This window comes from Mesitornis unicolor, unplaced genomic scaffold, assembly GCF_000695765.1.
Source record: "Mesitornis unicolor isolate BGI_N332 unplaced genomic scaffold, ASM69576v1 scaffold30394, whole genome shotgun sequence".
In the NCBI taxonomy this organism is placed as follows: domain Eukaryota; kingdom Metazoa; phylum Chordata; class Aves; order Mesitornithiformes; family Mesitornithidae; genus Mesitornis; species Mesitornis unicolor.
Window position 1 is genome coordinate 506 of NW_010182627.1, and position 10252 is coordinate 10757.

The 10252-nt window shown below is 51.4% G+C and overlaps 1 protein-coding gene across 1 annotated transcript; it reads left to right on the forward strand.

Annotated features, from left to right (window-relative positions):
* Window positions 1–2496: 2496 nt before the first annotated feature.
* On the forward strand, window positions 2497–10246 carry CFAP20 (cilia and flagella associated protein 20; the record flags this gene model as incomplete). The annotated part of the gene is made up of 6 exons (XM_010183849.1): window positions 2497–2654; window positions 6022–6101; window positions 7172–7283; window positions 7624–7812; window positions 8940–9050; window positions 9924–10246. Coding segments are annotated over 6 exons (656 nt in total), but the record flags the coding sequence as incomplete, so codon positions are not given.
* Window positions 10247–10252: the final 6 nt, after the last annotated feature.

Sequence of the window (10252 nt, forward strand, 5' to 3'; positions counted from 1 at the left end):
CATCAGGGAGCCCTTATTGGGCCGTCTGGAGGTGTTGAGACCTGCTGCGTTCTTCCCTTTACAAGCCACCCATGAGTGTGTTGCTACCTAAAAGTGATTCTGCAAAACACTTGTTGTACTGTCTGAGAGCAGGCTCCCCTCTCTGAGGTTACAATGAATATTCAGTTACTTGTGCTTGAACCTAACCTGAATTTCTTGTGGTTTCGGCAGGAATGAAAGCCTTCAAGGCAGCTCAGCAGACAGCAGTGGTGTTTGACCTCAGTGGGCTCACATGAGCACTTACAAGTCGTGAGAAGGGGACAGGCAGCGCAGACCCATCCCATTTCCCATCTGTGGGGTACCTCCTCTGCAGCTCTGCAAAGAGCTGCATTGCCCCACACAGCCTAGCTGTGTGCATGCAGCTGCGTTAGGGCTTTTGCACAAATATTTGTTACTTTAAAAAAGGATCCACAGCTTATTTGCATGGTGTGAGGACAGGACATGCTAAAGACTCTTAGATGAAGGGATGTAGCATGCCTCCAGGCTGGATAAAGCCATGAGCAGTCTGGGCTGACCCTGCTTGGAGGAGGAGGTTGGACTGGAGATCTCCTGAGGTACCTTCCAATGTGAAGTGTCCTGTGCAGGGTGATTCCTTTGTGATGGTGCAGCTCGTGGGGTGGCCAGCGGGAGCTCTGCTTGCCGGGTCAATGTAAGCAGCATCCATTCAGGTGCAATGGTTGCTGGATTGGCCAGAAAAGACTGATGAAAAATTAGCACTGCTGTTACCGAGAGCAGCAGCTGGGTGTTGGGCTTCTCTGGCACTGCCCGGCAGCAGCAGGGCTGTGTCCCTGTGAGCAGCAGGGCTGTGTCCCTGTGAGCAGCAGGGCTGTGTCCCTGTGAGCAGCAGGGCTGTGTCCCTGTGAGCAGCAGGGCTGTGTCCCTGTGAGCAGCAGGGCTGTGTCCCTGTGAGCAGCAGGGCTGTGTCCCTGTGAGCAGCAGGGCTGTGTCCCTGTGAGCAGCAGGGCTGTGTCCCTGTGAGCAGCAGGGCTGTGTCCCTGTGAGCAGCAGGGCTGTGTGTGGGTGCTCTTCCTCACTCAGAGGCCTCTCTGAGGAAGCAGCTTGGGCCAGCTTGTGAGGATTGCCCTGCTCATAGAGGTGTGGTGTAAAACTGGAGTGGGTTTTCTGACTCTTTGCCTGTGGATATCAGAGTGGCTCGCTCTTTCACCTCGCTTTTCCATGTAAAAGGAGTTGGGGTGTTGGGTTTGTAATAGCTTTGGCATTCCTTATTGGATACCTGTGTTGTGCTCACAGAAGCAGGAGGCAAAGGGTGGCTCTTAGGGCATCTCGCTGCCTTGGAGCTGGGAAAAGGGAGTCCCTCAGGTCTTTATTTCACCGCACACGGGTGTTGTGTCCTCTGCTCAGCCCCTTCAGAAAAATCACGTTCCTGTTGGGTGGTGCGAAGGCTGTGTGAGCTTACAGCGTGGGGAAGGGCCACTGATTATTTGAGTGCTGATGGCCTGCTGCAAGCGTGGAGCTGGGTGTGAAGTTGCTGGTGGAGCCTCCATGCAAGAATCTGCCAAGCTGGCAGCAGAGAAGCAGCACGTTCATGAAGGGAGTAAATGTCCAGAAACAGTGAGGGATTTTTCCAGTGGGTTTGTGTATTTGTTTATTTATTGACTGGAAAATACTGATCTGTACAAACACAGGCATCCCTGGAATGGTCCAGCTCTGGCATTGCTATAAGAGAGGTTTAGGTTTGAGGTTTCTGGAAGTGGGGAAAGCAACCAAAACGTTGTAATAAATGGTTGCTGCTGTCTTCAGGGGTGCATAAAATGCACCTGTAGTTTTGGTGAGAAGTGAAAATGAGAGATTTTATGTTCTCCCATGTCCTGTGTGAATGCCCTGATTACTGGACTTGTAGCTGTCCTAATGTGGACTCTCTTATCTTTGCAAAAAGTACCAGCAGATGGGGATTTTATTTTTATTTTTTATTTTGACTCCTAGGGAATCAAGCTTTTGTGACATAGAGAAAACCGTTTCTTGGGCCCTAGTAAAATGTGCACTGCTTGTGCTGATGGAGACAGTTGGAAGCAGAGGCTTTTTCATCTGATACAGGTGTAGAAATGGGGCAATGGAAGCCTTTCCTTGTTTTGAGCATTTGAAACCTCCCTCTAAGCAGCAGGATCTCGTCCTTCCCTTCTCCCTCAGGGGCTGTGGGAAGCTTTGGGCAGGCCTTGGCAGCAAACCCTGCCGAGCGTGGTCTGTCCTGGCCACCAGCATCCTGCCCCCTGGGACTCTGGCAGGACTGAAGTGTTCAGGCCTTGGGAATAGTGCAGTGACTCTTACCATCCCTGCAGGCAGCAGTTCCTCCTTCACCCTCAGCTGCAGAGATGTTGGGCTGTGCTCTCTTCTCCCGCCTGCCAGCGCTGTGTGCCTGGTTCGGAGACCTGTTTGCAAGGTGTTTTCTGTTTGCCTCACAGCACTTTGTTGTTCAGAGTCCTCTGTTTATTCCTGCAGTGTCCTGCCGCTATGGTCCCCCCGCTGCCGTGTGGAGACACGCTGTCTGGTCTCCAGGAGACCTGCTGACGCGTTTCCGCAGAGCATACGGGAACGAGTCAATGAAACTTGTCAAACCTATCGATCCTCTCACTAATTTCTCCATATTCTGTCTGCTGGTGCGTGAGCGTGGAATATCATTAGCAATCTGAAATGCTGTTGGGAGGACACAAGGTCAGCGGGTGTTCAATACCCGTCTGAATGCCAAACACCTGCTCTGCCACCAGGATGCTGGCAGCGATTTCCCTGATGAGTGTGGCCAGGATCAAGGCCAGGACCTGCGAACACAGTGGTGTGTCCCCTCTTGCAGACTTCTTAGTTCTCTCTTACCATGTCCTTGTCTGGTTTGCCCCAGACCTCTGCATCTCCAATATAGCAGCCTGTGCTGCTTGTTCCTCCTCCCCAGACCTGTGTGCACCAGGTGCTACAGCACAGCAAGGCAGCTCCTGCTTTTGCCTTTTGTTTTGTCCCCTCTCCCTCTCCTGAGGGAGGGAGGTGGCACCAGGGCCTTGTGCCTGTTCTGGCCCCACTGCTGGCTTTGAGAAGTCCCAAGGTGAAGGTGTGCCCATGCCTGCGGTCGCCTGGGCGATGGTGCCGTGTTTCAGCTTGCTGTTGTTGGCACAAGGTCGTCACCTCACGACGGGGTGGCCCGCAACGATGCGTGGTTGAGCCTCCAGAGGTCGGCCTCGGACCGTGGCGTCCTGCCCATTGTTGGGTGGGCGTTTGGCCTGGGGAGGGTTGCTCCTTGCTGCTTTTTCTCTGGTCTTTGTTACATTCGAATGGTGTTGCTAGCAACAACAGCAGCCTCAAGAAATCTATGTGTTCAGACACAACTGGCTGTGAAGTTGCAGCTCCTTCCAAACCAGTGAGATTTGAGGCTTGTGTCTGCAAAAAAAAAAGCTTTTTCAGTCTGGTTTTAGGCAGTAGGCAATCTCCCAGTTACACTGATTCAGAAGATATTAGGCATTTGAAGAACTTCTGTTTTTTAAGAAGACTATTACCCTTTTTTCCAGCTTCAAAAATCCACTTTCTTGGGCTTAAGATGGCTAGAAAATATTGGCCGAGTAGAAATGTGGAGTGTTTTGTTTAGATTTCTAAAATTTTCTGAAATCTTACCTTTCTGAGCTTCCATGCAGTAGGGAAGAGGCCCTGAAGTTTGGGAGCTCTTGCTGAGAAGCTGCTGTGAGCACAGCAGAACCATCCCTGCACTGCACAGAGCCAGTGGCTGTGCCTGATGGAGCCTGAGGTCACCTCTTGATCTGTGCGTGCCTGTTGGGAAGGGACCCTCAAAGCTGGTGGAGGAAGAGAAGCGCTCTGGCTGTGACCAAAATGTGTCCTCTGTCAGGGAGGTGGTCCCTGTGGCAGGCAGGAGGTGAGCTTGGCCTCGTTGGGAAGCCGGGCTCTGGAGCAAGCTGCGGGGCTCAGCTGGGACGTTGGGCACCACCGAGTCCTGGAGAGGAGTGTTTTGAGCCCCCCTTGGTGGTGAGCACTTGTGATGCCCTTCAGCCTTACCGTCCCAACAGAGAGATGCTGCTTGGACTGCTGATCTAACTGGCATGCTGCACATGTCTGTGTGTCTGTCCTGCCGGCGCTGGCTGCAGGTACATACAGACAGGCTGGCTTTTGAGCAGGAGGGCTCCTGTGTGACCTGGCCGCTGACTCCCTGCAGCTGGGAAGTAGTGCAGCTCACAAAACTGGTACTGAGCTAGGTGGGACTGGGAGGAAGGGCTCTGCTGTGGTCTGGCCCTGTTTTGTACTTTTCCCTTTTCCGATGTCTTTCATCCTGCATCTGTCAATGCTGAGGAAGAAGAGTTGCTTCTTCCCATCGTCATTGTAATCTGAGTAAAGAAAGCCTTCCCAAGCTAAGGAAGGGGACCTGGTTGCAGATAGAAGCACTGCTGACTAATGGCTTTAAAGCATCTTTAGCCGTTTTCTCTGTTGCTGTCCTCTCCAGAGAAGCCCAAGCCTGAACCTTTTTGCCTCTATGGAGCCGTAAGCTACCCTTGGTGAAAGCTGTCTTATGTGGCATGGAGGCAGGCTTTGTTGTGCACTCCTGTCACTTGCTTAGGCAGGGTTTTTTCCCAGTGTTAAGTCCAGATGCTGTATCCCTGTGGCTTTCAGGATTATTTAATTCCCATATGCCAGTCACTGGTTCGAATACAGGGAGGCACATGGGGTTTCTGCTGGGCTGGTGATTTAAACAGAAACAACCAAAAAAAAAAGGTGGGGGAGCAACTCCTCCAGACCTCATGCATTTGATTTCTCCTGAACAGACCTCTAAATCCATGGGAGTTGCATTTGATGCGAAGGAGAGATACAGTTATCCTGTAAGGATCATCTCTCTGAGTTTAATGTTTTCTGGAAGTATCTGTGTGGGCTTAAAGCTGAGTTGAGAGCGGCCTGGCAGGGTGAGCTGCACTCTCGTTCTTATCAGCCACGGCTGGGTGATACAGGCTGAGATTTCTTGAAACTGCATGGTGTAGAGAGGCCAAGGGGTTGGGCTGCTCGCAGAGCTTATCCCGTTCTTCCAGCAAAAGTATGCAACACCACTTAGGCAGCTCCTCTGAAGAAATTAGCTTTGAAGATTAATTGCTAAACCTGTAAATCATTGTGTAGCTCATGACTGGAACCACCCCGTTAGAAGCTTAATGTATCCTACATAATAGCAGTGGTGATAGGTGCTAAAGAAATTAATTCATGGAGCCGGAAGGAGCACTGCAATTCGCTGATCTAGCACTGGGGAAGAGCAGAGGGTTTAATTAGCAAAAGCACCTTTTAAATGGAGATAAATTGGATGGGAAGTGAGCTGCTTCATTAAAAAAATAAATCCTCAGACCCTGAGATTCAGCCATGTTCCTTGTGGAGAAAAATGAATTTGTGTTGGCTCCTGGTTCCAGCCCTGGCCTCCCTGAGCTCTGTGGGGAGCTGGCTGCATCCAAGTAGCCAAATCCCTGTGCCCCTCAGCAGAGCAGACGATGGCTCTGTGCTTGCTGTAATTATGAAGAATTTTAACCAAGCTCTCATCTGACCCTGCTTGTCCACAGAGACAGTCAGACATGCCGAGCAGTAGAGACTGAGACCTTCGGTGACTGCTGGCTGGCTGGTGGATCCTTTTGCTTGCACTGCATTGCTTGTACTTGTTTGTATCCCTTATCTAGTTTGATCTTGCTCTGACACTTTTATGTTTGTTTATTTGGGCCTGTAACATAAGGCTTGAGTCACTTGTGTTCACTGCCGCATATTTTGATAGATTGAAGCCTTGCGCTCAGGGTCCGTGCAGCATGCTGGGCCATAAACTCTTGCTTGGAGTCCTGGCACTCTGGGGCAGTGATCAAAGCCTTGGAAACAGCAATGTCTGGGACAACAGGAGCCAAGTGAACGTAGATGGGTCCTCCTGGGACCTTTTCACCCCTCTCAATGGAGCTGTGGGCACCTCTTGTTTCCCTCTCCACTAACATCTGTGCTGTCTGCCTCACTTTCTTCCAGGTGCGCAATGGCCACATCAAGCGAATCACCGACAATGACATTCAGTCACTGGTGCTGGAGATTGAAGGAACTAATGTCAGGTAGGAGAAGGCAGCTTCTTCCACCCTAGTGTGCCCTGGAGCAGAGTGAAAGATGTCAGTGCCCAGCAGATGACTCCTTCAGAGTCTACTCCAATGTCTTTGTCAGTAAATTGAAGAATATGATCTGGGTCAGATCACCGTTACCCCCCTGGGGCACTGTACCATGCCTTTCCCTGGACACGCTTGTAGAGCTCTCTGTCATCCTCAGTGAGGCTAAGAGATTAAAAAATAAAAATAAAGCCCCATTATTTTTCCATCACTTGGGGGGAAAAAAAGCTGTACTTGATACCTGGTCCCCAGTCAGTGCTGCCAGTTACTGAGAAAGCAGCACTCTGCCTTCTGCATCTTTTATTGATTTAGGCCTGCTCTGCTGCTCTCCCCACATGACAGCCGCTCTCCCGACAGCAGGAAGATCAAAGAGAGATTTATGAGGGAAATTGCTTTTGGTGCTTCACTTAGCAACCTTGTCTCCATCGACCAGGGAGAGAGACGCCAGCTCCATGAGCGGGTTCAGAGTCTCCAAGGCTTCTCCAGGGGTGATTCAGAGCAGGGCACTCCTTATAAGGGCAGCGGAGACTCCTCTCCTGCAGACAGACTGAGCCAATGCTTCTCTTCCTCCCAAGATGTGTTGATACTGAACTTGCCAGGCGTGACGTGTACTTCTAGGGCTCATGACCTCTCTTTTCCCAGCCATGTAGAGCACACAGGGCCTCTCCTGTGCTCTGGAGAGCGCTACCTGTTCAATCAAGGGTAAGAGGAGGTTGTGTAAGAAACAGTGCTGGCATGGCCTTGAAACTGAGGAAGCGAAGCTGTCTGGGAAGGTGTTTCATGTCCTGTGTGAGAAAAGGGGGATTTGAAATGCGTTCTTTGGGCCTTTTATCTTCTCAGTGCAGCTACCTCTGAAACTTTCCTCCTGTTACAGGAGGCCCTGGTTGTTGTTGAGATCTTATGATCACAGCTATCTCTTTCTGCTTGTCCTCCAAGACTGCTAGCTCAAGGGGGACACCTGGGACTCGGGCTGTGCACTCTGTGCCATGTGAGATTCTAAAGCATTTTTCTGTCTCTCTCAGTACCACGTACATCACATGCCCTGCAGACCCAAAGAAGACCCTGGGCATCAAACTGCCTTTCCTAGTGATGATCATCAAGAACCTGAAGAAATATTTCACTTTTGAAGTGCAGGTGAGAAGTGAGCAGTGGGGAGACCCCTCCAGGGACTGGTGAGAAAGGTGCCAGGGAGCCCACAGTCTTACGCTGGAACTTGTCCCCAAGACAATTTTACTTCCTTGGCCGTGTGATGTGTCAGGTCTTCTACAGGGGCATCAGTCAGCTTACAAGCACATCATGGCTATTCCTGAAAATGCATCCGTTTCCTGTGTTAAAAATACTTTTGGTGTGAAATGGAGGGGTGGGAGTGGGAGAGCCCTCTCAGAGATGGGTAGAGCCTGAGTGTAGAATAGCTGCTGTCTGAGGAGCCAGGGGCTCTGAGGCCTGGGTCAGCAGCCTGTCTTCCTTGCCCCAGGTGCTGGATGATAAGAACGTACGCCGGCGTTTCCGGGCGAGTAACTACCAGAGCACGACCCGGGTGAAGCCCTTCATCTGCACCATGCCCATGCGACTGGACGATGGCTGGAACCAAATCCAGTTCAACCTGTCGGACTTCACACGGCGGGCTTATGGGACAAATTACATCGAAACCCTGAGAGTCCAGGTGAGAAGCAGGCATGTCCTGCCCACAGAAACCAGTGGCTGGGACAGCCTTGCTGTAGATTGGGAATCCAGGTTTAGCCCTGACTGGCTCCTTTGCCAGTCCTGCTCTTTGTGGAGCACTGGAGGAGGGGAGCAAGGGCATGACTGGGGCAGCAGAGGTCTTGGTGCTGCTTCACTTCACTGGACTAAACTGAGATGAAGGAGCCCATTTCCATCCTGTTTCTCTTGCTGGCTATTGGTTAGGGTTGGAGTTACAGTCCACCTGAAGTTCCCTGTGGCTTCCACTCTTCCTGCTGGCTGAGGTCTGCTGGGAATTAGCCATGTGCTGCCTTACTGTCTATATATGCCAGGCAGTGATCAGACGGGTGGGAGCCTGGCTGGTAAAGACCCAAGGTGTTATGGTCCATACATATCCCTGGTCAAGCTTGTTTCCTAGTGCGGGTGGAGTGACCCTGCCCTCACCCAGCTCCTTGGACCAGAGCTGACACAGTGTTTGTTCCTGCTATCCATGTGCTAGGGGTTCATGTTTGCTGTGTCCAGTAGCACATGTTATTTTGAGGAATGCCTGTGTGCTGAGCACTCTTGCTTCTTGGTGTGATGGAACTGCTGCAGTTCCTTGTGGACTTGTCCTGAGGTTAGCGGGCAGTCAACTGGGAAATGTCTGGCTTCTCACATAGCCATGAGGGGGACAGGAGCGACTCCTTTGCTGCCAGCTGATAGTGAAGGCAGCACAGACTGGCCAGCCTCATTCCTGACCTCAGGGAGGCCCTGAAAAGGGAGTGTTAAAAGTACAGCAAGCTAAGGCTGAGAGTGTTCTGGTGAATGCTGATACCAGTGAAGAAGGAGAGGTGGGTTCACAGCAAAGCAACTAAGGCAGATCTCAATTTGTGGAGATGCCAGAGCTTGGCCAGATGTCTTGAGCCAGCTTGCATCACTGGAGAGAGCATCTAATGCAAAGCAGAGGGCATGGGCCAAGGTTTCTTCTTTGATGCTCCATCAGATTTGGAGAGAAGCTGCGAGGTCTCTTCTCTAGCTGCTGAGCCAAGGAATCCAGGCTGCTGTGTGACAGTGAAGCCAGATGTAGAAAGAGTACATGGAAAACGACTGACTCTTTGTTTTGACTCTCAGATCCACGCCAACTGTCGCATCCGACGGGTGTACTTCTCTGACCGGCTCTACTCAGAGGATGAGCTCCCAGCTGAGTTCAAGCTGTATCTGCCTGTCCAGAACAAGGCCAAGGTGAGGTAGCCGTGGGCAACGAGGGTGGGAGCAAGCAGCTGGGCCAGGCTAGCATTCCTCTTCCTCCTCCCGCTGCCTTCACAACCCAGAGTTTCTTCTAACAGCAGAGGTCTTACCAGCTTGGGCCGTCAGCCAGGGAGCACCCTCACCGTTGACAGGGTGAGCAGTCTGTTGGGGTGCCTTGCTGAGTAGCTTTCATACCAAAACATGTGGAAATTGTCATTCCCATCTAGGAGCAGCGTGAGCTGTGCAGCTGCTCCCCACGTCCTTCCTGTTCATGTTGAAGGACTCTGGGCAAATGCTCAGATGCCTCCCAGCATCTTTCCGGAGCTTTCACCCATGACTCAGCAAAGCAGCTTTGCTCTTCAGAGCTGCAGCTTCACGCTTGTCTTCCAGGAGAGATGCTGTTTGTGTCCCTTTTTTACTCCTCTCTCATCTCTTCCTTGCCCAGTGCAGATGGTGGTGCTATGAGGTGGGAAGGGGATAGGCAAGGCTGCTGCTCCTCAGCAGAAGATGCCAAGCTCTGCTCTTACAGTGATGGAGAGGAGTCCCTGGCTTATTTACAGCAGTCTTGAGGCTTGTGAGGAAGCACCTTCTTTGCCAGGGCCAGCATGTCCCAGTGCAGATGCCTCTTTTGGCAGAGAAAAGTCCTGGGCAAAATTTCAAGGAGCTGAGGGTTGATTTTGGGTGCTGATCTTAGTGGGAGGTAGAAGGTGGTGTTAACAGTAGGTAACAGCCTGGAGAACCTGTCACTGCCTTCTGGACTGTAGCAGCATCCTGAGGGTATCTGGGGAATGCTGGGAGCACTCCCAGTACAGTTGTCCTGGTGCTGCTGACTCAAAGTGTCTCCTTTCTTCTCCCTGCTCTATCCAGCAATAACACCACGTTGGGAAGAGATGCAAGAAATCTTTGGAGTCAGTAGGACAACGAAAGCAGGTGGAAGAGAAGGCCCTGCTGAGACCAAGTTTTAGATCAGCTCACTTTGATTAGGGTAACTTTGATTCATTTGGTATCCCTCTTCTGGACAGGACACAATTAACCATGTAACAGGTCTGGGACTACGCTCTTGGTGCGCGAATTGTACAGAATCAGAGTTTTCCGAGCTGTTCCTAAAGTGCTGAGCCTAAACACTGCAAATGGCCTGGTACCTGAACTTTTGTTGCTCAAAGTGGCCACTGTGCCTCTCTGCAGAGGAGATCCAG